The 26,860-nt window shown below is 36.3% G+C and overlaps 1 protein-coding gene across 1 annotated transcript in view; it reads left to right on the top strand.

Annotated features, from left to right (window-relative positions):
- Positions 1–26,860, top strand: part of LOC144446435 (BCL2/adenovirus E1B 19 kDa protein-interacting protein 3-like) — a 104,447-nt gene that overhangs the window by 57,180 nt on the left and 20,407 nt on the right. The window contains exons 3-5 of the mRNA XM_078136197.1: positions 5,556–5,643; positions 19,833–19,921; positions 22,882–23,028. Coding sequence (XP_077992323.1) covers positions 5,556–5,643; positions 19,833–19,921; positions 22,882–23,028 — 324 coding nt within the window. The remainder of the gene's footprint in view (positions 1–5,555; positions 5,644–19,832; positions 19,922–22,881; positions 23,029–26,860) is intronic.

Raw genomic sequence — 26,860 nt, 5'->3', positions numbered from 1 at the left:
GTAACCCTATTAGAACGTAAGATATTAAAATGCTTGTATATAATGTTTTTAACTCTAGTGGAAAAGGTGGTATGTTATAAGAGCTAATATGGGACGATCGTTGTTACTCTTCTGATCATGTGATTTGATACAAGCTACCCTAGACAAAGGTGATACTTTATGTAAAGTCGCATTGGTAACAGACATAGGATAACCACGTTGATGGAAGTACGTACAAAATTCAGCAGACCTTTCTCTGAAATCCAAATCACTACTACAAATACAACGTAAACGAAGTAATTGTGAATAGGGAATGGAATCTTTACACTTATTAGGATGTGATGAACCATACTGCAAATATGAATGTGAATCAGTAGGTTTAGTATAAATAGATGTAGCTATATCATCACCATCAATCCTAAGGGAGATGTCAAGGAAAGTGGTAGTTAGTTCAGAAATATCATAAGTATACTGAATAGCAGGATTAAAATTACATATGTAGTTAATAAACTGCATAAGGTCCTCAAGTTTGAGTGATGCTGCACCAACGCCGTCATCAATAAATCGTTTATATAGATCAGGTAAGATCCCTTGATACGAGCTGAAAATAAGGTGTTGTTGATAAGACATAAATAAACAAGCATAACTAGGTCAAGACAACTTCCCATAGCAACGCCGCATTTCTGCACAAAATACCTGTCATTAAAGGGTAGGAGGGTCAAGTACAGTTCTTAAATTAAGATAGTGTTCGATTGCAACTAAACCTTCATTATGTGGTATGGAAGTATACAAGGACTTCACGTCCATAGAAAAAAGGTATCGTGGCTTACCTTGTTGGAATTGGAAGCCATTAAGTACTTTAAGAGCATGGTTCATATCTTTAATGTAGGTAAGCTAAAATGCCACAATAGGTCGTAAAAGGGCATCTAAATAACGCGCGATGTGTTCCGTAGGGCAGTTACAAGCTGAGACGATGGCCCTACCAGGAATATTAACCTTATGTATCTTGGGTAGTAAATAAAACACGACTGTCCTTGGTCAACGGACTATAAGGTTGCGTGCTTCTGAAGGTAATTCGCCAGTGGATATAAAAGCGTTAACAGTATCCATAATTTCGCGTTGCACATCTTCTGTAGTATCACCTTCCAATTCCTGGTTCAAAATCCGTGTTTAAGAGTTGTCTCTCTGCCTCAGTTACACACAGATCTTTATACCAAACAACTACCGCTCCACCTTTATCAGCAGGCTTAATAACAATATCATCGTGCTTTCTAAGAGATGAAATAGCATCGCGTTCTTCCTTAGTGATGTTACTGAAAGGGAACTTGTTATTAAATTTAATAGTATAAACCTCGCGCCTGCAAACATTGATGTAATGGTCAAGAGTACTATTGCGACCAGCTTGAGGGGTCCAATGTGACTTAACAGGGAGGGCGCCAAACAATCGTTTGTTATTAGTACCATTAACATGAGCTTCACCCTGGGTATCATTATCATCATCAGCAAAGTACTCTTTCAAGCGAAGACGACGGAAAAAACTTTCGACATCACATGTATGTATGTATGTATGTATGTATGTATGTATGTATGTATGTATGTATGTAAAAGGAAATGCATAAAGAACTTGTGAGACAGTCCGAATAAATAGATTTAATCCAATGTTTCGAATAAAAATTCTTTTTCAAGGTATTCAAAGGTGAGATATATTAGGTAAACACCTGAATATATCTGAATGTTACGGAACAGAATGGCAACTGCGTGTGATTAATGGTTATACGTGTGTAAAGTTCTAATATTCACATGCACCAAACCTTTAACCTCGATAGTTTCTCATCACCAGTTTTCATGTCCCCGTACCCGACCAATCCTTTATTGTTGAATGGTTTGTTTCATCACATCATCTTGAAGACTAGGCATGTCCAATGTCCAACGAGCAGACACAACATGCCTAAGTCTGTTTGATTTAGGTTCACAAGTGTTGTTGCGTGATCAGAGTAGTGGTATCAAGAAAACCAGATTTAAACTTAATGCCTCCCCGTAAGGGAATCACTAATTATGCAAATAACTCATTAAACTGAAAAAAACTATGGTAACAGGCTTTGTTTTTGGACAAACATGCTTTCTTAGGTTAATGTATGTGCCAAATTATACAGAATTTGAAGAGTGCATGATACTGCTTAATTACTGAATATCGTTCATTATTCAAAATACTCATTAAAGGTAAAAGTTGTAGGAACAACTTCATAGGACAGGTGCGTATTATTATGGTTGATATATGTACCATTATTATACGCAATTTGAAGCTTGCATTTTTAAGAAACAACCCAGTTACCTAAAATCGTTATTTATGCAAATTTTTCATTAAAACTGACTGTAAGCTATATCAAATATTTTATAGGACATATCCGCTTTGTTATGGTTAACGTATGTACTAAAGTATATTGAAATTCAAGTTTGCAGTCTTAAGATATAGCCTAATTACCGAAAATCATAAATTATGCAAATTATTCATTAACACTGTAGGGTACATCAACTAACTTTATAGGACACACACAATTTCTTATGATTAATGTATGTACTGAATTGTATTGAAATTGAAGTATGCAGTCGTAAGATATAGCCTAATTACCGAAAATCATTAATTATGCAAATTATTCATTAACACTGTAAGGTACATCAATAAACTTGATAGGACATATGTGTTTTCTTATGGTTAACATATGTACTAAATTATGTTGAATATGAAGTATGCATTCTTAAGATATAGCCTAATTACCAAAAATAATTAATTATGCAAATTATTCGTTAATGCTGTAAGGTACATTAACAAAATTTATAGGACAAATGTATGTTGTTATTTTTAATGAATAGACTAAATTTTATTGAAATTGAAGTATGCAGTTTTAAGATATTGCTTAATTAGTTAGTCCCTGCTGGACAAAGTTCGGACGGGGACTTATGGATTGGGTTTCGTCTGTTCGTGCATTCGTCCGTCCGTCCAGAGCCATTTCTTGGACAGGCCTGGACCAATTTTGTTCAAACTTGGTACAGGGCCAACATACTATACCATACATATGCACGTCAATTTTTTTAGCACAACTGAACTTGTTCAGTAGTGCTATAGGGATCGCCCGGCGTCTGTCTGTCTGTCTGTGTGTGTGTGTGTGTGTGTGTGTGTGTGGATGTGTGTGTGTGTGTGTGTAAACAACTTAAAGTCAAAAACTGCTGAACCGATTGCCTTGATATTTGGTGGGTCCATTACCTTGGGTGTCTAGTTGGGAAATTGTTCAAATCAAAATGATCGCATCACAGGTCTGTGATTTGGGTAAAAAAATGTGATTTTTGGTCAAAAAACTTAAACTCAGAAACTACTGGGCAGATTGGTGCGAAATTTGGTGGGAACATTCTGAAGGGGTGTAAAGTAAGATTTGTTCATGACATGGTGATTCCATCAGTGATATGCAAATTAGGGCTAAAAATGTGTCTTTTTGGTTAAAAATCTACAATTCCAAAAGTACTGAGCAGATGGGGCTGAAATTTAGTGAGAATGTATCTAGGGATGTATGGATGAAGAGATATTAAGCATACAGTGAGTCCATGAGTGATATGCAAATTAGGTGTAAAAATGTTCATTTTTGGTCAAAAACTTATATCTCAAAAAGTATTTGGTCACCGAGTCTGAAACTTGGTGAGATGTTTCTGAAAGTGTTATTCTGCAGATTTTCATCAAAACATTTTGACAAAATTGGCCCTAGCAACCATGACCACGCCCTTAGCAACGACCAAATGGCAGTATATTTTGGTCAAATGACAACATCATCTGGTAGGCAAATGAGTAAACATTCAAAAAATGTATGTAAATACCCTAGCAACCATGACCACGCCCATAGCAACAGCGAAATGGTCGTGTATTTCACAAAGATAACAACAGGGATTAATAGACAATTGAATAAACATTCAAAATATGTATGTAAATTTGCCTAGCAACAAGACCACTCCCATAGCAACAGCCAAATGATCACATATATTGCAAAGATAACAACCAGGATTAATAGACAATTTAATAAACATTCAAAAGATATATGTAAATATGCCTAGCAACAAGACCACGCCCATAGCAACAGCCAAATAATCACGTATATTGAAAAGATAATATCAGGAATTCATACACAAGTGACCGAAAACATACAAAAATGTATGCAAATATATCTAACAACATGACCACGCCCATAGCAACAGCCAAATGATAGCATGTATCGTAAAGATAGCAACATGGTTGGATAGGCAACTGGGTAGCCATTCAACAAATGACCACTTATTGTTAGCATGGACAACCATATGGATAAACATTTTTAGAAACTGTACAGTTGTGCTACAATGCCATTGGCGGTATTTTTTATGATACGATCCAATATTGCCGCCTAGCAGCCATTTTGTTTGCGAATTTTCCCTGTCCAAAGCCATAACTCAGACATGCTTGAACAGATCTCATTCAAATTTGGTATTAGGACAGTGTCCTATGACATACATGTGCATATCCATTGTTGCCGTGATACGATCCAATATGGCTGCCTGGCAGCAATTTTGTTTGCGAATTTTCCATGTCCGAACCCATAACTAAGACATGCCTGAACAGATCTCATTCAAAGGTGGTATTAGCACAGTGTTCTATGACATACATGTGCATATCCATTTTCATTGTGATACAATCTGATATGGCTGCCTGGCAGCCATTTTATTTGCAAATTTTCCCTGTCCAAAGCCGTAACGCAGACATGCTTGAACAGATCTCATTCAAAGGTGGTATTAGCACATTGTTCTATAACATACATGTGCATATCCATTTTCGTCGTGATACAATCCAATATGGCTGCCTGGCAGCCATTTTGTTGGCGCAGTTTTCATGTCCAAAGCCATAACTCAGACATGCTTGAACAGAGTAGTGATATCAAAAACAACCAATGAGGCCAAACAACATTAACCAGGTTTGAAAATGACAACATAAACTGCCAGTTCCTTAAAACCCAATCATAGCGGGGACTATGTCATTTTCAATGACTTGTTAATTTCATAAATATGCAAATATATCATTAGCAGATTTTGCTCAAAACCTAATTAGGTTTAGCAATTACCCTAAAGATTATATATTCCAAATTTCATTACAATTGAGCCAGCCAATTTTTAGAAAATGATGACACAGACACACACACACACATGGACAGACAGACAGACGGACAGACAGACACACAGACAGGCATTCCCCTTTTAATACCTCCCGTAACCTTTCGCGGTATTTCTAGGACCTCTTTTGGGATAGTTGTATGTGTGAATACTGCATTGCCGCGGCAGTTGCTATAACTCGCCATAACATGAGCAGTCATTGTTGTTATGATTTTGAGATGTATTCTTTGAGAGACAGACTTTTGATTGGTCAGATTATCATTATGTCATTGCTCATGAATATATATTACGTATATGTGGAATCCCACTTTATTTTGAAGTGTAGTGGAAGAAATAACAGTAATAACTGATTTGTGATAATGTGCTTATATATTTGATTGATGTTTTGTTTACAGTCCTAAAGCACCAAATAGTCCAGTAAGTTCTGCAGCAGGATCTGTCAATGGGTCATCATATGGACATCCAGAACAACCACAGATGCAGGTAGAGTACACTTAAAGTTATATCACTAACAGTTGGAGAACTACAACAAATTTGTGTTGTAAAATTTTAACTGAAAGGCCAAGGTCCTTTCAGGCTAGATGCCTTTGTTCAATTGCTCAAATCAAAATAATCTTACCACTGGTGTGTGATTTGGGTCAAAAAACTTATACTCAAAGTACTCAGCAGATCAATCTGAAATTTGGTTGGAATGTTCTTAGAGGTGTTTAGATTATAAATTAAGAATTGTTCATGACATGATGATTCCATCAGTGATATGCAAATTAGGGCTAAAAATGTGTCTTTTTGGTCAAAAATCTTTAAATCCAAAACACCAGATTGGGCTGAAATTTAATGGGGATGTATCCAGGTACATGTATGTATAGATGAAGATAAGATGATTTTAAGCACAACTCAACTGAGGTTGAGTAGTGCTATAGGGATCGTCCGGTGTCTGTCTGTCTGTGCGTGTGTGTGCGTGCGTGCGTGCGTGCGTGCGCGTGTGTGTGTGTAAACAACTTTAATTCAAAAACTGCTAGGCCGATTGCTTTGATATTTGGTGGTCATGGGAAATTGTGATTTTTGGTCAAAAAACTTGAACTCCAAAAGTACAATTAGGAGGGAGGAACATTCTTAGGGGTGAGCAAATTAAGATACATGTATCTTCATGATATTAGGGCTAAAATTGTGTCTTTTTGGTCAAAAACCTAAAATTCCAAACCTACTGAGCAGATTGGGATGAAATTTAACAGGGATGCATCTGGAGGTATATAGATGAAGAAATGTTAAGCATTTAATGATCGCAACAGTAATATGCAGATTAGGTGTAAACATGTGAATTTTGGTCAAAAATTTATATCTCAAAAAGTACTTGGTCAATGAGACTGATATTTAGTTCCATGGCGCCATCTAGCACCCTGGAACTCTTGTATTTCTCTCCGTTCTCACTTTCAATCCACTTCCGGTTTACAACTCTGTAGTGGTCCCCACACAGTTTTCTTCTGGGTTTCCCAGCATGCATTGCGGCAATCGCTAGCCTTTGAGGACCCCCTATCTCGTCGCTATTTGCGTAAGCTGAAAACTTGTGATAGCTGACAATATCGTGTTGCAGAGGTGGGACTGTACTAAAAGTTGTGCAGTTTGAGGGGTCATGTTTAAATGCTGACTCATTACAAAGCACATGGTTAACAAGAACGTTCTGGAAGCGTGATTAGCGATCACAGTACAGTAAAGTTGAGTTTACGATGTGTGAACCTGTTTTGATCGAATTTGTGCATCATTGGATGTGATTTTGTTAAATTAAGGGACAAATATATTGGTATCACTCAGCTTGTATCTGTGTACATAGCTGCAATAATTGTAGTGTTTGATGTGATTTTGAGGGCTTTTTCGTCTGTTTTTGTGCCTTTTTTCGTTCCAACGTTTAACCCGATTCAAAAGCTACAATTCCTCTAATGCAAATGCAAATAGACGAGACCACATTGAAAACATGAGCGAGGGGTCAGCATACTACCCGTTTCAAAATGCTGCACGCCTTGCTACATTTGCTGATTTTGACGGAATTGGGGTACCTCTGAACATTTCTTTGGTCTTGAAGGCTCCGTAATTAATGTTGGCGTTAGGAAATGTCCGAAATTTTGCCAGGTAAGGTGTAATTTAGCAGAAAAGTCCGCCCAACTTTGCGATTCAGATCTGAATCGCTTCCGTCTATTTGCATTTGCATTAGAGGAATTGTAGCATTTGATTCGGGTTAAACGTCACAACGAAAAAAGGCACAAAAACAGATGAAAAAGCCCTCAAAATCACATCAAACGCTACAATTATTGCAGCTACTGTGTACATTGGTATCAAAACATTGTATGTGGTCATAGTTTTGTGCTCGACTACTCCTTTTATCTTTTGGCGTAATCCTACAAAAAATCATGCTACTCATTTCTATGCATCAACATTGATGTCGGTATTTCTACATCACCTTCAAAATTGTGCTCCTTTTGATTTTTTTCTTAGCAAATTTAGTTGCCGTCCTGTTGATAAGAAACAGGCACTGTTTGCATGCTTCTGTGTATGCAGTGTTCTCCACGGGGGGTTTTTGAGGGGCGCATCGCCCCCGTTTTCATGGACCGCCCATTTGTTTTGGCATGAACGTCTTCAAGAGATTCTATTCAATGCCGTTAATGAAGGAAGTGAACAGCGACACTGTGTCTATCATCATTTATGAACTTATTTATCACCTTGATTATAACAATGGTTGCCGAAACAAAACCAGTAAATGTAGTACCGTCGTAAAGTAGAAGGTACGTTGGTAGTTTCTATGGCCGGGTATATCAAGCCCGTAATTTCCAAGCCTTCCCGTATACGTAATACACAGTACACATATGATGTACGATGTCACGGCAATTTTCGCACTGTATCGATAAATACGAACAAAAACCTAATATTTATACATGTTGTTTAGAAATAACTACTCTGGTACGGTTCCATGGTAAAATTAATGTCCTAAATGGTCACGTTTGGATGTGAATCGCGATCGTAGTACCAAGAGGTAGCTCCGATGTGGCAGCCATGTTTGTTACTGTACATTTGCACTGAACGTATTCAGTTATTCTTAGCCCAAATTCGTCACATTAAAAATGTACGTATTTCCGGCAAATTTTGATGAAAAATGATTTTCCATTCATGAAAATTAAAAATATATCAAATTTTAGAGAAATAAAGGGAAATGAATTGTTTTCAATTAATTTTTTATGAATGACATGCACCTTTACAAGGTGAAACCAACAACTCAAAACTCAATACATGTACATCAACAATGCCATGTGTTGTGTGTGTAAAACATGCTTGCCAACATTACTGTATGTGTAACATCATCTGTGTAACTATCAAACTCCTTCCTGAAATTTTCACATTGTCAATTATGTTTAAAGGTTTGGAAATTGGTGATCTCAACACATTTCAGTGCATTTTAGTTTGCTGAATGTTTTGATTTTGGAAACTTTTTTCACTCCTAATATTATGATCTGGAAATATGCTAATGATATGCAAATAAATATTCAAATTATGGCACCCCTTTATTTTTCAAAATTGTGGAGAACCCTGAGTATGTGTCAATACTACAACAGATGACTTTCGATGTGCATTCTTCAGTGTCATGAAGAGAGTTGAACTCGTGTACTATCTTTTGGCGCAATCATATAAAATATCGTGCTACTTATTTCTACATCAACATCGACCTCGGTATTTCTACATCACCTCCAAAATTGTGCCAGTTGAGAAATTCATGTCCAGCTTCCAATTCAATCAAGTTGTTAAAACAGCTACCACACTCAAAACCACCCTAATAGACCACATCTACATGTACATGTATGTCAAATCTGCACACTCACCTATTGGGAAATGCCCATGTCATGCAAACATGTTACAGCTACCATGATCCTGTAATATACCAGATGTCTCCCAACCCTTAGGTATGTAACCTTGTTTCACTGCCACACTATCCTTCCCTCAATATATCCACTATCGGCCAATTTACACCAATCCAATCATCATCTGATTGCCTCTTCATGTCCCTAACTGTGCCCTGGAACTACGCTTTTGCTTGCAAATGCATACTAGTTGGTGAGCTGTTTCTAGTGTTATTCTCCAGATTTTCTTCAAAATATTTTGACACAATTGGCCCAAGCAACCATGACCATGCCCTTAGCAACAGCCAATGGCAGTATATTTTGGTCAAATAACGTCAAGTAGACAAGAGAATAACATTAAAATTAAAAATAATTCATAGACAAGGGAACGAATATTCAAAAAATGTATGCAAATGTCAGGAAGACATTGTCTGTTGCTAGATGGTGATGTTTGTGTGCAGAATATGCCATTCGCCTGCAAAAGTTCATTAGTCGCCAACGCGAAGTCGTCCGACCTGATATTCTGCCAGGTGCAAGGAACTGGCATGGCCATGAGAGAACTCAAAGATTGTATGTCCACTATGAGCAAGCCTTTGATTTTTTCTCTACTACAACTGGCTGGTGATATTGAGTCTAACCACAGGGTAAAGGACCAATGATCAATTTTGTATTCGCGATTTTCCGGATTTCTAATATTATTTTCTGTACATTTCAAATAAAGTTTTAAATACTGTTTCCTCTTACTGTTTTTTTCTTTTTCCTACCTGATATCAATGTCTTATCTGAGTTTATCAGCTTTGCATTAATTAGTAGCTTGCTAGAACAAAATGCCGTGAGTGTAAACATCTACTGATCCGACTAAATGGTAATGCACGGAAAGGGATGAAACTCCAAAGGGACGTGTCCAGAGAACATCCGTAAATCACCCTGCCACTTAATTTATTCATGAATTCACAAAGCAACAGGAAATAAACAAATGGTAAAATCATGCATAGTTTATTATCATGCATATTGTTATTTCATTCTCAAATTAAAAAGCCGACATATTTGAAGAAATGCTTGTGAAGACAGTTTTGACACGATTGAAAACCAAAAACGTCTGTCGCCTGTACAAAACAGTGTGTCGTTCATTAGGATCATGGATGTAGGATTGACATATTAAAAAAGCCGACGTTGTCCAAGAATTGCTTGCCCGATAGATATTCACGATTGAAAACCAAAAATGTCTATCGTGAAAAATGTAGCATGGGTGATATATTTAAAAGTCGATATTCAAAGAAATACTTGCATGGTAGATATTCACGATTGAAAACCACAAATGTCCCCAAAATGTAACCCGTGCAGCGCAGCAAGATCGACATTTTCGAAAATAGAACGTCGCGTCATTTGGTACATGATAGGACTTTTGGTTTTTATTAAATAGTGCGAAAACGTCACAAAAATGAGGAAAATGTAGGACGAAACTCAAAAATGAAAAAGTATTGACTTCTGTGCAGTGTTTCATGAGTGTATTTTACCCTTTTCTCCTTCCTTATGTCCCAACATTTGTACGAAGCGAAGATAGCGATTGACAGAATGCGAGTTTATTCCCAGAGAATCCTGGGTAATTTGTTTACAAGTTAGGCACATGTCGCCAGTAATAAACAACTCAGGGGTCAAAGGTTTCAACTTCCGACTTCCTGCTTTACGGATGTCATCGGGACATCGTCAGTGTGTTGGCCTGGTTTCATGTTAGGGCACTTACAGAAAAGCTTGAATGCTGTAACTTCATCAATGCTTCCCTTCATTTGTACTTTAGGATTTCTGGTTGTGGAATTACCATTGTACCGTTTGACAGTTGATTTCTTTGCAAATTTCTGGACACGTCCCTTTGGAGTTTCACCCCTTTCCGTGTATTACCATTAGTCGTATCAGTAGATGTTTACACTCACAGTATAATGCGTTAATTTGGGCAAATAGTGAGTTTGTTCTAGCAAGCTACTAATTAATGCAAAGCTGATAAACTCAGATAAGACATTGATATCAGGTAGGAAATAGAAAAAAAAACAGTAAGAGGAAACAGTATTTAAAACTTTATTTGAAATGTACAGAAAATAATATTAGAAATCCGGAAAATCGCGAATACAAAATTGATCATTGGTCCTTTACCCTGTGGTCTAACCCCGACCGGAAAAGGACATATCATGAAAGCTATGGAGTCTTTAAAGGCCGATCTGTCTGCGGAAATAAAAAACTCTACTAGACAAATCAGAGACGAGATACTTGAACTGAAATCTGCAAACAAAAAATTGGCAAATACCTGTACAAAACTTAGTGAAGACTTTGGGTCAATGCAGGAGTCGGTTCAAAAGTTGCAGACTACAGTTAGGGGAATTGAAAGAAACCCAAAATATTGCGGAGTTAGATTTATCTGCTGTTGCTGATAAAATTGACGATGTTTTCGGTTGACTTGACCAGGTAGAGGAAGATGCTGACAAACTCGAAGCGTTTGATGAGGAAAGTCTTAAAGAGTTGTTTGACGATTGTCGTGATAAAGTTTTGGACATTTTGAACCAAACAATTAAAAAGAAGAAATGGCAAAGGTGTGATTTTGTTCGTGCCCATCGTGTTGCTGCAAATTGGTCAAGGAAACCATGCCCAATGATAGTCAAATTCCACCATTGGGATGATAAATTGTTGGCTATAGCTGCGCACGAGGACTTGCGGAAAGCTAACATTGGAATTGGAAATGATCTCACTAAACGTCAGCGTAAAATCATCGCCATGCACAAGTGGGAGCCTATTTCAAAAATGGAAAGTTAATTGTCACAGAAAGATCGGTTTTATCAGCAACTAAATCAGCTACAAATATAGACGTCAGTGGCTCCAAAACCGTGTCTCAGATTTTTGATTGCATCTTTTGTTCGAAAGTAAGACGGATTTAGATGATACATACATGGTTTATTTGGACACTATTTATTATTATTTATATATCTTCGTTACAAAAACAGATAGGAAAAATTTGAGACACGGTTTTGTAGCCACTGACGTGGTGATAAACACTGTGCGTCGTTTTCTATTGTTGGTCGAAATTTGAAGGAGCTAATTTTTGTTGAACCAAACATGCAAATTATCACGTATGTAGAGGTCACGTGACCTGAAGTACATAAAACCAAATTTTACTAATTTCATTGTAAAGAGTGGATCAAGAACTTTCAGAAAATGTATAGTTATGGATGTGTATAATCATTACTTTCTTAACTGCAAACCAATATCAACAAGGGACATTGAACGTGGTCTATAACCTTAAAAGATATAAAATTAGTCATGACATACGAAATTGGCGTATAGTGCGACACACTAATCACCATACCACTGCACTGGCACTGGCATACAGTAATCCGACATCGTAAGTTGTACTTGTATTTTGGAAATTGAGCTTTTTGGTGCAAATTATTTTGACTGTTTCTCACTTCATCATCATCATAAGCACACAGGGTTTTGGTTGTATAATTGTAGAAAGGTCAACACATTCCCAAGGGCCGCGGTCGATTACTGATACATCGCGTACAATTTAATTTGATTAATAATTTTGTATGCACACCTTCCTCTTCTGTCTGTGTATTATTATATTTTTTTTAATCATTTTACGATATTAACTAGTTGTATGTACCTTTACATGTGTTGTACGGGGCTACCAGGGAAACAAGTTCATTTTGAGCCCTGTTGATTGTGCATAGTTCCAATGTTTTTTACTTTTTTTTCAAATTACGGTCAAAGACGCACAAAGACGATGTCGGTACTGGAAACAAACCAAGGCGATAACATCCAATAACATCCCGAAACGCGTGAATACAATGAACTTATAGAAAACAAAGGAGGGCAAAAGTCATTATCTATTGTCAGTTATTCATGAACTACGAACACCTCATTATCTCCCGTTTCTCGACATTTATCGTCTTCACCCGGCGTAACTCGTCCTGACGCATAATTACAGTGCACTTGATATATCTGCCTTCCCTTACAGCACCGTAACAATCCAGGTCTTATAAACGACTTGTCAGAGTCTGAATAGGAAACAGGCCATGGCCCAGTGTCATTTCTAACATGGAATTACAGGGTTTGAAACATAAATTATACTGTTTTGATTTTGCGAATTTTATTTAAGATTATGATATTATTTCGTTGGTTGAAAGGTGGGCAGATGATGTAAATTCATTTAAGTATAATTTTCCAGGCTTTGCAGGTTTCAGTTCAGTCAGATCAAGGAAAGCAAGTAAAGGTACAATGTAGATATCCAGGTGGAGTTTGTGTAATAGTAAGAAATAAATTTGTAGAAAATATTCGCCATATTAAATGTAATTTACTTGATACTATTTGCCTTCTTTTTGATGGAAGTATTTTTGGGTTGGATAAAGATGTACTCTTGTGTTCAACATATATTTCACCACAATATTCTTCAACGTACAACACATTACCTTCTCGATTGGTATAGAATTACCTGAGAATTTGATTTCTAATATTTTATCTGACTTACCAGATGTTTATGTAATTCTTTCTGGAGATTTCAATGCTTGCACAGGCGAAGAATTTGACTATATTAATGACGATAGTACAACACATGTTATTGGAGATTCTGTATTGTATGATAGGGATTCCTTTAAGTTACGACGGGTGTCAAAAGACAAAGAGGTGAATAATTTTTGGCGTTCTCTGTTATCGCTTTGTTGTACACTTGATTTACATTTTTTGAATGGAAGGTCAAGTGTTGATGCTGAGCATGGCGAATTCACTTGTACAGCCAATGCCGGTACCAGTGTTGTTGACTATATCAACTTCCCTCTTTCCAAAATAATGTCCCTTTTGATTGTTTTAACCCTTTAACCACCAATTCCGGCTATTGTGGGAACGATCTAGGGCACCCATTAATTCCCGCTATTGCGGGAACGCCGAAGTTCATTCACCTACCTTGCCCGTATGCCGTTTAACAGCAGCTATTGCTGCAAAACTTGCTGCCATAACTAGTTCCACACATGCGTATTAGCCTTGTTTATCTACACAGCCATTTTGAAAGCATGACAGTGAACGGTATCTGGAGTACGATCCAAATGACGAGCGATTGTAATTTTTTGTACTTTTTTCGCTCACAAAATCGAATTTCAACATGGCGGAAGTAATTAACGGCTCTCATAACATGGCCTACGATATAAATTATGTCACTATCTTTGGATATTTCAACAGAATTTGACTCGAAATACATCATTGAATACAAGTATTTAGCTATTGGAACACATTGTACTTGTATGTAAACATCAAATTCCAGATAAGGCCGTGTGAGCTGCCGGCGGCAGTTTACGGATGAATTTTTGAATGTCGTTCAAATTTACGCAATCTTGTGACCGTGCTGATGCCCATGCTTCTGGGGGTGATTTTTGGCTATATCATGGATTATTTTGGTTTTATTTCTTTTTGTTACGGCTCAATAATGACTTTTATTTGTATTAGCTCAGTGTGTGGAGGGAAACTTATTCGTGATATGGGCGATTTTCCAATCGGATTTTTTGCGTGAGTTTTCCAATGTAAAATTCAAATTTCAACATCACCGGGGTGCTATTCAGATTTGTTCATGCCAAGTTAATCTGTGCCATTTTCAATTTTTTATGATTTTTAAAAAAAAATGATATTTTCATCATCTCCTCAAATACTACTTGTCAGATTGCTTTGATATCTGGTGTGTTGATGCGCAGAGGGTAGCTTACTCAGATTTGTTAATTTCAAGTCAGCACATCTTCTTTTCTATTTTTGATGATTTTTTTTTTTGGTAATTTAAAAAAAAAAAAATATGTTAACGAGCATTGTGACTGACGCCATATTGGAAATCAGTCCATGCGACTTCAAGTAAGTAGCCACTTTTCAAAAGACACTGTTGGCGTCAAACAAGTAAGAGAAGGCATCAAAATCAAGTGCACCGTAATTACGCGTAGTCACGAGTAGCGACGAGTAGCTCCTCGTAGCTCCGATGTACTACGGTGAATATTCATGAGTTTTGACGCATATTCATGAACTTTATGTTGTAGACAATAGAAAGTAAACACCTATTGTCCGTCATTCAAGAGTCCAAACTACGACCATTTACGCGTAGTCTCGATCCAGGGCATGCCTTTTGAGGTGAGCGATTGCTCCGCTCGCCTACCGCTCGCGCAAATTAAAATCCACGAGCCCCAACCAACCTGTACAACAGTCTGATTTTATTTTATATCATTTTTCAGTATATGGTTACCATAAAAATCAACGTTTGTTTGGTAAAATTACGTGGTGGGAGCGTGGCACACTTCCGTGTTCATAATCGTCGATCTCCAGCTGAAGTCGGCGCTGTCATTCATCACCATATACGCGCACTGAAATTTGCATTTTGCTACCCTTATATGGAAATAATAGTGACGTATTGGAAGCGGGATATGAATGATGTCATGGCATATGAATATTGATCAGCTCAGTATGCATGGAGATTTCAACTTTCGCATCATTGCAAATTGCGCAATTTCGATTGATACGGTGACTGTTTGGAGTTCTCGTTTTCAGCAATCCATCGATGAGTTTTTAGTTTTAAATTCCGATCGGCCTAGTTTTGTTAGAACGGGGTTTTTGGAGACCATCCTACGTGAATGTCTCCTCCCCCCGATCCGGAACATGAACAACAACTGCGATTTATAGTCGCCGCACAAAGTACATGCCCAGAGTTCCGACGATAGCTTGGTGATGTTTTGGAGGGCATTGAAAGAATGACAATAAAATAAGATCGATTATTTTACAAAATACAAATAAAAATAATCTGTCGATATTTTTCCCATCTTATCTTATTATTCTCGTGCAGTTTTCAGAGAAATTCCCGGGTTTTTATTTCATAATCTCCAGCACACAGTTTCATTGTTTTTGTCCGATGATCTTTTCCATCATTTTCCAGGGTTAAAGCTGTAAGACACTGCAATTATTTATAGCCAACCTCAAAAATCCTTTTTTTTGTGCATTTCCTTCCTAGTCATTATTTTTCTGAGATTTTGTGTAATTTTCATAAAAGTAGATTTTTTATAAAATGGTGACTATGGTATAAAAGTACAATATTTTACCAACTTTTTGTGTAAAATGTGTTTTATAGTGAGACATATATATGTTTTATAGTGAGACATATGAAACCACTAACCACTTTATTACATCGCTAAAACAAAACTGCACAGTGAAGAGCTGAACAACGTTAACTGAACCACTTCTACATCGTACATGTTACCAAAATAAAAAATAAAAAGAACAGCGGAGCTATTCTGACTGATAGGTCACTTGTATTAGGGATAAAATGAAATGTTCAATTCATTGTTTTTCATTTACAATTTAATTTATAAAGTTAATGCACTTTCAAAGTGTTCTTTTTTATTACGGATATGGATATTTCTATATAAATTCATACTCTGTCTGAATAAAAATGAAATGTTGATATGAATGTATAAAATACATTGCAGAGGCTAGTTTTCCGCCAAAGATTAGTTACATCCTGTGTCAAACATATGTACAATTCGTGAAGATTTTTTTTCAATTATTGGTCAAAAATCATTTTTAACAATGCTGGTCATGATTTCAAAACTGTATCTGCAGTTTTCTTTTTATGCAGATTCTGATTACTGTTATCTTGGAGAAATAATTCATCAGTTGTTCTTGATAAATGTTTCCCAACCATAGTATTTCGAATATCACAGCTGACCTGTACTGGCTGCTAGGTTGTTTTATATTTACCTACCTCAACTCATCCGTCTACCATGTGTTCAAAATATCACAGAAAGAGTGCGTATTTGTTTGTTTGTTTGTTTGCTTGTTTGTTTGTTTGTTTGTTTGTTTATTTATTTATTTTAAAAACAAACATTCACATGTAAATATGTGGTATGTTTTATTGTTTATTTACTTATTTACAAGAACATTTATATGTGATACAGATCTTTATAAAAGACAAAAATACAAGAGATAGGAAGCATTTGTTTTATCATTTTTAGTACTGGTTGCTAGGTTGTTTTATATTTACCTACCTCAACTCATCCGTCCACCATGTGATAAAAATATCACAGGAAGATTGTTTATTTGTTTGTTTGTTTCTTTGTTTTAAAACCAAACATTCACATGTAAATATATGGTATAAGTTTTATTGTTTATTTATTTATTTATTTACAAGAACATTTATATGTGATACAGACAAAAATACAAGCGATAGGAAGCACTTGTTTTATCTTCATATTTTGTGCATTTGTAATATAGTTGCTTGTCTCAAGACTAACTATAATTATGTATTTTTGTAAAGCTGAAAAAAATGCCAATTTTTACTGACTTTTCTGGAATAATTATGTTTTATTTAGAAATTTAAGATTAGAAAGCTTTACTTCATTGTATGATTTTTAGTAGACGCATGCTGTGGGAAGTTAAATAACATGATGGCAGTAAAAACTATTAATGAATTAGTTGTAATGTAATTTTTGTAATGGTGTGACACATTCATCTGATTGATTTGCAAAATTTCCCAATAATGTGCCCATATCTCTTTTCAATGACAATTGTTTGCAATGTATTTATTGTAATTGACAGTCTTCCTGAAATGAAATACAGGTATTCATTAAAATATCATACACATCCTGCAATTTTAGTACTTTTTGTAGAAATCCAATATGGCCGCCAGTGTCACATGACTTTCTGACGAGAAATGTGACCATTTGGTGTCATTTATGGTACCCCTTTATAGTGACATACATCCTGGAATATTTTGTTTGGGATACTCTTTACAATAACAGAGATATTGATCAGGCATGTAAAGCCACATATCAGTCAGGTCTGTATTTCAATAGAAAACTTCACATAGCAATACACGTATAAAATGTTATGGATTACTTGAAATACTCCCAAAATTATGTATTCCTTCTTCTCAGTTATAATATTTGCAATTCTTTTAATACATATTATAGTGTTTACCAAAAGGAAATACAAGTATTCATTGAAATCTGCATTTTTGTATTTTTAGTAAAAATTCAATATGGCCGCCAGTGTCACGTGATCTCCTCATGGGGTCATGTGACCTTTTGGTGTTTTTTAGGGTGTCCCTTTATAGTGACATACTTCCTGAATTTTTTGTCCAGAATACTCTTACAATAACAAAGATATTGATCATGCATATAAAACAACATTTATAGGGCTGTACTTTATTTTAAAAAAACAACGCATAGGAATACATGTATGAATATTATATATGCAGTGAAAGTGTTAAAGTCAAAAACTGCTGGACTGATTGCTTTGATATTCGGTGGTCATGTTACTTACTGGCGCCTGGTTGGGAAATTGTTCAAATGAAAATGATTGCATCAGATGTGGGTTTTGGTTCAAAAAATGTGATTTTTGGTCAAAAACTTAAACTCCAAAACTACTGGGCAGATTGGCATGAAATTTGATGGGAATATTCTTAGATGTGAGTAAATTAAGATTTGTTCATGACATGATGATTCCCTTAGTAATATGCAAATTAGGTCTAAACATGCGCCTTTTTGGTCAAAAACCTATAATTCCAAAACTACTCAACAGATTTGGCTGAAATTTAAGAGGAATGCATCTGTGGGTGTATAGATGCAGAATTATTAAGCATATAATGATCTCATCAGTAATATGCAAATTAGGTGTAAAAGTGTGAATTTTGGTCAAAAATTTATATCTCAAAAAGTACTTGGTCAATGAGACTGAAACTTGGTAAGATGTTTCTAAAAGTGCAGATCTGCAGATTTTCTTCAAAATATTTTGACACAATAGGCCCCAGCAACCATGGCCACGACCTTAGCAACAACCGAATCTCAGTATATTTTGCTCAAATAACATCATCTGGTAGGCAAGTGAGTAAACATTCAAAAAATGTATGCAAATATCCCTAGCAACCATGACCATGTCCACAGCAACAGCCAAACAGTTGTGTATTTCACAAAGATAAGAACAGGGATTAATAGACAATTGAACAAACATTCAAAAAATGTATGTAAATTTGCCTAGCAACAAAACAACACCAATAGCAACAGCCAAATAATCACGTCTATTGCAGACAACAGGAATTGAAAGACAAATGAATAAAACATTCAAAAAATGTATACAAATGTGCCTAGTAACAAGACCATGCCCATAGAAACAGCCAAATGATCACATGTATTGCAAAGATAACCACAGGGTTGGATAGGCAACTGGATAGTCATTCAGCAAATGAACACCTGTATTGTAAGCATGGACTCGCATATGGATAAACATTTTTAAAAACTGTACAGTTGCTACAACGCCATTGGCGGTATTTTTAAAGTTTTAAAACCAGAATATGTTTCACAAACATTCGTCTAGGAAAATAGCAATAGTGAATGTGAGCATTTTGAATCACCTTTAATAGAACTATATAGAACTTAGGATAAACTTGCACTGAATAAAACTCTGAATGAATGTTTAGTTTATACATCACAAATAAATTTCAATTAATAACTTCAATCTATTTTTATTATTCAACATGTATATAACATTGATTTTCAAATGTTTTTATGTGTTTGTAAATTTGCAGTTTATTGAAATTCAAATTGTTGACCCATCCTTTTTGACAGCTTGTATCACTATTATACAAAAATAAGGATTATTAGAAAATAGTTTTAGTCTTATCTAAATAAAAAGTACATGAATAAGAAATATGTCACTTTCAAGTGTGTATACTGCATTATGTTGTTATAATATACATGTACTAAAATCTATTTGTTCTTTTGTTAACAGCTTGGTTTGGCTCAGGATATTGTGGACAGTGCTGGTACAGGTGATTGGATATGGGACTGGTCAAGTCGGCCAGAATCACAACCACCCAAGTAAGTTATAAGTGGAGGGGGGCGGGGGGGGGGGGGGACTGTTTGTAATAATTGTTAGTTCCCCACAGGTAGTCCATGACCAGGAGGGGTTGGTAGGTACTGGGAGGGGAAGGGGGGTCTGTGGTAGATATTGCCATACAGTTCTTGAGTTTCATGTCAATCACTCAGGCAGCATTGCTAAACCCTTTGTAAGGATGAGATGCAGGTTTGTTGGTGAATTTTGGCCTTTTATTTTTTTGCTCATTATGAAGCTTCATGGTATGTTCCATCATTTGGTTAAAAGATTTTTTTGAAAATCGTTTATTTTTTCCACTGATAAATTTGAAATGAAAAAAATGACTTGAAGTCTAACGCGATGTTTGTTTTATATGGTTTCATTCCTGAATGTTTATGTACAAGGATTTGCATAGGTAAAGAAGATTGACAGGAATGTTGATTACAGAAGAGTGTCTTATTATGCAAATGAGACATAGCTAGTAGGCCTCTGTGCAATGACTGACATGACATTATCTCTAAGCTGTGTTGTTGTACAAAACCAATCAAACTCGGTAAATTTGGTTATAACCAATAAAAAGTAAAAAATACCTCCTTGCATGTAAATCGCCAATTTCAACCCGGACTTATGCACGTTGATTTTGACCAGTGCATTGGCTAAAACGTTACACTGTACAGCGGCCTACAGCCTTGTACCCGACGCGACATCGATGTATTAGATGACGGTTTTCAAATAACATGCATGTAAAAAACATACATATCTCGAATATACAACAGTATTGCAGGCTAATTGTTTTAGCCGATCGAAAATATTGATGTTTACATAAATAAAATGATTTAATAAACACGTTGGAGCATCGAAAATGTACCACGCTATCTTCGAGACTTGAGAGTTCACGTCAGATGCGTGACATTGCATAGGCGATTTCCGGATATTATATTTCTATAAGTTTCACACAACGTGGCCGTAGACTACCTTTGAACTTTCGTGTTGGTGAATTTTGACAATGTCCTCTTCACATACTATATTATATTATTAGGGTTAAGGTCATATAAATTGTGGCAACCACACTCTAACGATCAGCTTATCACGACTCGATCCCTTCATGAACTTTCGAGACACCCAGTCACATGTACTGTAGTAGTATACGTAGCCTTGTTTATTTGCATGTACGATGAAGCTGTCTAAATGTAAATGGCAAGCCCGTCAAAAATCTGGCATCGAGCGATCCTCAAGGCTATTAAAGTTATAAAACAGAGATTTTAAAGGTAAAAGTAGTTTAAATAAATGAGGTAATGCCTACTACGACTCCAAGTATCATAAAACGTCACTCACAGGCTGTCCTAGAGTGGAAGAAAAACTGTTGACGTGAGTTCGTCAAGTACCATTATTTATACTGTAGTTTTGTAACACTCCTTACAATTTGTATAAAATTATCACGTATATCGCAAAGATAGCAACATGGTTGGATAGGCAACTGGATAGTCATTCAGCAAATGAACACCTATTGTTAGCATGGACAAGCATATGGATAAACATTTTTAAAAACTGTACAGTTGTGCTACAACACCATTTGGTGGTATTTTTTTAATTGAAAGCCTGCGACATAATGTACAAACTAAACAACTTGTTGTATTCACCACAAGAAATACTTTATTTTGGGGGGGAGGGCTATGTCTTCCATGAAGACTTGTTCATTCAATCTTTAGTTAGTAATAAAAAAACTATATATCAATTCAAACAATAAAGTGAGCACAGATATTTTTAATTTCGAAGCAAATAATTTGTTTTCTATGACTTTTGGTGTATATTTTACGAATATGTGATTACATTACCTAGAAATAAGTCAATGTACGATTGAAATGAGAAAGAAAGACTCATATAAACTGGTCAGGGAAATATGGTATTATATTGAAATTTTATAAAATGTATGACTCAAACACTTTGACATCATATGAAAAAATATGTGGTGTAGGATAATTAACTATTGGCTATGCCTGCTATCAAACACATGAAACAAAAACTCATGTGAATTTTCAAAAAGTGCATCGATTTTGATTTATCCTAACTTTTTACCTAATCTGGGAACCCCCAATTTTTAGCATAACTGAACTGCTAGGTCCAGTAGTGCTATAAGCATCGCTAAGTGTCTGTCTTTCTTTCTGTCTGTATGTAAACAACATAAAGTCAAAAACCGCTTGACCGATTGCCATATTTGGTGGGTGTATTACCTTGGGTGTCTAGTTCGGAAATTGTTTAAATCAAAATGATCTTACTGACAGTGTTTGATTTTTGACAAAAAAATGTGATTTTTGATAAAAAAACTCAAAAACTACAGGGCAGATCGGGTTGAAATTTGGTGGGTACATCGGGGATTCATAGACAAGTTAAAGAATATTCAAAAAATGTACTACAATATGCCTAGCAACATGACCATGCCCATAGCAACAGCCAAATGATCTTGTATATTGCAAAAATAACAACAGGGATTAATAAACAAATGAATAAACATTCAAGAAATGTATGCAAATATACCTAGCAACAAAACCACGCCCATTGCAACAGACAAATGATCACATACATTGTAAAGATAGATAACAACAGGGATTCATAGACAAGTGAAAGAACATTCAAAAAATGTGTGCCAATATGCCTAGCAACATGACTACACCCGGAGGAACAGCCAAATGACGGCGTATATTGCAAAAATAACATGGTTGGATAGGCAACTGGGTAATCATTCAGCAAATGAACACATATACCCAGCATGGATCAGTATGTGGGTAAACATTTTTATAAACTGTACAGTTGTGCTACAATGTATTTGGTGCTATTTTTAATTGCATATATCTTAAGTATTTTAAGAAAATGAGGATAGATCTTATACTACATAACTACCTTAAGAATGATTTTGTGATACCTTTAAAATAATCATCTGGCTTTACCATATTTTTCTTCTTCACAGAGAATTCAAATTTAAACATCCAGACAGAAAGACAACTCTGAGTATGCGCAAAACAAAAGCTATGAAGAGTGGGATATTTTCTACTGAATTTCTTAGCGTATTCATTCCATCTCTTATCTTGACTCACCTTCTAACACTTGGAGCTGGGTAAGTGTTGTGTCAACATGCAATGGTCATCCTACAGCTTTGTAGATGTATAACACTTGGAGTAGGATAAAGCCACTGTTAAATATTGCATTTAGAACATTATCACAGGTACTAGTCTATTTGGTGAGGCAAAACATTACTTGCCAGTACTAGTCTTTTTTTTTGAGGCAAAACAACTAGTCTATTTGGTGAGGCAAAACATTACTTGTCAGTACTAGTCTGAACTCTAGCAATGTTGAAAAATTGTGAAAATGTAGACATGCATACAAACAATACTCGCCAGTACCCTTAAATAGAACAGGTAAACCATTACTTGTCAATACTCAATACATTTGGTAGCACTAAATTGTTACAACTGGTTATATTGTAAAAATTTTAATAATGTATCAACCTCCATAATGTATCAATGTATCAACCCCCCCCCCCCCCCCCCTCCCTTTGCCAGATATAGTTTTTAGCACAACTGAACTGAGGTTCAGAAGTGTTATAGGGATCGCCCGGCGTCTGTGTGTGTGTAAACAACTTAAAAGTCAAAAACCGCTGGACCGATTGCCATGATATTTGGTGGGTATGTTACCTCAGGTGTCTAGTTGGCAAATTGTTCAAATCATAATGATCGTACCACCGGTGTGTGATTTGGGTCAAAAAATGTGATTTTTGGTGAAAAAACTTAAACTCAAAAACTACTGGGCAGATTGGGCTGAAATTTGGGTGAAACATTCTTCACGTTGTTAGCCCCTGCCGGACGAAGTCCGAGACTTGACTTATGGATTGGGTTCCGTCTGTCCGTCTGTCCGTCCAGAGCCAATTTTGGAGATGCCTGGACCAATTTTTTTCAAACTTGGTACAGGGGCAACATACAATGGCATACATATGCATATCAATTTGTTTCATGATACGATTCAATATGCAAATTTTCCATGTCCAAAGCCATCACTCAGACATGCTTGAACAGATCTCATTCAAAGTTGGTATTAGGACAGTGTTCTATGACATGTATGTGCATATCCATTTTCATCATGATACGATCCTATATGGCTACCTGGCAGCCATTTTGTTTGCGAATCTTCCATGTCCAAAGCCATCACTCAGACATGCTTGAACAGATCTCATTCAAAGTTGGTATTACGACAGTGTTCTATGACATGTATGTGCATATCCATTTTCATCATGATACAATCATGATGGCTACCTGGCAGCCATTTTGTTTGCGAATCTTCCATGTCCAAAGCCATAACTCGGACATGCTTTAACAGGTTCCCCCCCCCCCCCCCCCCCCCCCCCCCCTTACCTGACCCATCCTTTATTAGCCCCCGTCGGACGAAGTCCGAGGCGGGGGCTTTATAAATTGGGTTCTGTCCGTGCGTGTGTGCGTCCGTCCGTCCGTCCGTGCATGCATGCGTGTGTCCGTCCTCAGCCATATCTCGGACAATCATGGACCGATTCCTTCCAAAATTGGTACATTCATAATTAGATATGAGTTACATATGCACGCTGATTTTCTTTTGGATGCGATGTGGTTTAGCTGATTTACAAACATTTAAAATATTTCACATGTCTGTAACAATAATTTGTAGAGTAAATTGTACATGTGTATGAACATGGGTTCAGAATTGCAATCATCGAATTCAAATTTAGATTATCGAATTCAAATTCAGATTAGATTCGGAAGTTTGTAAGAGTGACTTTTGTTTTTTATATCTGCATCGATAAAAGGTAAGGAGAATTATTATTCTTTATTGTCAATGTGCTTTGGATAATTATTAATCTTTATTGTCAATGCGCTTTGTACCAGTATGAAAACTAGTGCATACTTCATTACATACAATGCATTTCATGCTGTGCCAATCATAATTGTACATTTGTGGTAAATGGTATGTGTGTAAATAAAGCTTTTGAATGAAAGTTGTAAGCGCAAGTATGCATATTTGTTTATCAAAATCATCAAATATGGCCGGAAAACGGTTTATTGTACTTTTTGAGAATTATTTGGTCCCTATCCAATTCGTCTAATATATGAATATGTCTAATAGTGTGAATCCAAATCTGAGAATATTGTGCAAGATCGCCAACGTTATCCAAAAAGAGGCTGATGACGTATGTGCTTTAGATTTCATTCATGAATTGTAGTGCTCGCACAAAATTTCTTCCATTCTCCACGATACAGTAGATTCCGTTGTAAGTTTAACCCTACATTATTGTGCGGTAGAGTAAGGGAGTTCGAATATGTTTTCTTGCATTTGTGACAGCATGTATACAACGGGTTTACGTTTAAAAAACAGGGGTTTCACTTCGTTTACAGCCGTTATATTTATACTATAGTTGGGCGCCGTTTGACTGCATGAGGCCATGACCATGATGGAGACATTGTAGTATTTTCTACACCAGTTCTAAACCGAACTTTTTGTGACCGTGTATGTCGTATAAGCATACTTCTAATTTACAATGTATAACCTGTTTATTTTCTGCCAATCGACCCGAACGGGATCGCGAAACCAATGAACGTCAACTCGGAAGTAAGACAACTTATATCAGTAGTGTTTTCACAAGTCATGAAACAGTTGCAGTATATATCCCCGGCCGCCGTGTCCATGCCCCTAGATCGACACGTCGATGTGTTGTAGCAATACTTCATAGAATCACGATCGATGTTGAATTTTCTAAGTAATGCAAAAGTATCTGAATACATTATCCAGTTTATGATTTTAGGGACACGATGAATCAATGAGTGTACGTACGTTACTCGTCCGCGTTTCACTAGGCTGTGGTTTGGAATGAAATTCTCAAGCCTGTTACGAATCGAATCTCACGCAACATAAGCACACAGACAGCAGCAACTAAAGACACCAAGATATTCTTGTTTTTGAGCTTGAGAATTATTTATCGCCACTAAATTATCACATACAACACAGTGAGGTTATAAAATGATACAGTTCAACTTAATCTATCTTATACTAGTGTTCTTTGGACTCTACGCTGGTCTTAAACGGCGGCTGAACAGATGGTTTGTGTCGGAATGACGAAGTGACGTGTACAGAAATTGTCCGATACGTCTTTACGAATGTTAGAGTTCGCTATTCTCAAACTGTACTGTTTTTCACACAAAAGCCTTTACCTGTGACGGCTATACATCCAACATGGAAACTTCTCGTTGCCAGTAGGTAGTAGTTATATCACGCTTATTTCAAAGGTGGGTGTGGAAATTTTGCACAGGTGAACAATGCACATTGAGTTCCGACGAAGAGCATGTACACGTGGATAGCTGAACACCGACGGACCATTACACGTCGACCAAGCGTCACTGCTACCTTGCACACCGTTGTCCTGGCGAAGTCTGACTCTAGCCTTCTACACTAACATGAGACGTTGTTCTTTCTAATTAGTTTCCCATTATCCCAACATTAATATACTCTCGACCAATCAAAAGATCTAACGTCTCTTGAGTCATTATAATAATAGCGCATCCATGTGGACGTCTACACAGTTGTATATGTTAATGAATTCAGAGTACAAAATAAACTAATTCAAATACATTAGTGATAATACTCAAGCTCTACGTAACACCTCCCCCACCAAAAGAAAATTTTGACATGTCTTGGCAAAATTTTCAAAAGTACAGTTAAGTCATTCAACATCGAGACAAACTGTCTGCAACAACATTATCTTTACCTCTAATGTGTTTGATTTGTAAGCTATATTCCTGTAACATTAAGCTCCAATTCAAAATTCTTCTGTTCTTATTTTTCATTCTGTTCAAAAATGTTAGCGGATTATGATCCGTATACACAGTTAAAGGGAAGGCACTACTTACATACACTTCGAAATGTTGTGT

The sequence above is a fragment of the Glandiceps talaboti genome, chromosome 15, assembly GCF_964340395.1.
Source record: "Glandiceps talaboti chromosome 15, keGlaTala1.1, whole genome shotgun sequence".
Taxonomy (NCBI): domain Eukaryota; kingdom Metazoa; phylum Hemichordata; class Enteropneusta; family Spengelidae; genus Glandiceps; species Glandiceps talaboti.
The sequence above is the reverse complement of the archived record's forward strand: the minus strand, read 5'-3'. Positions and strand labels throughout refer to the sequence as shown.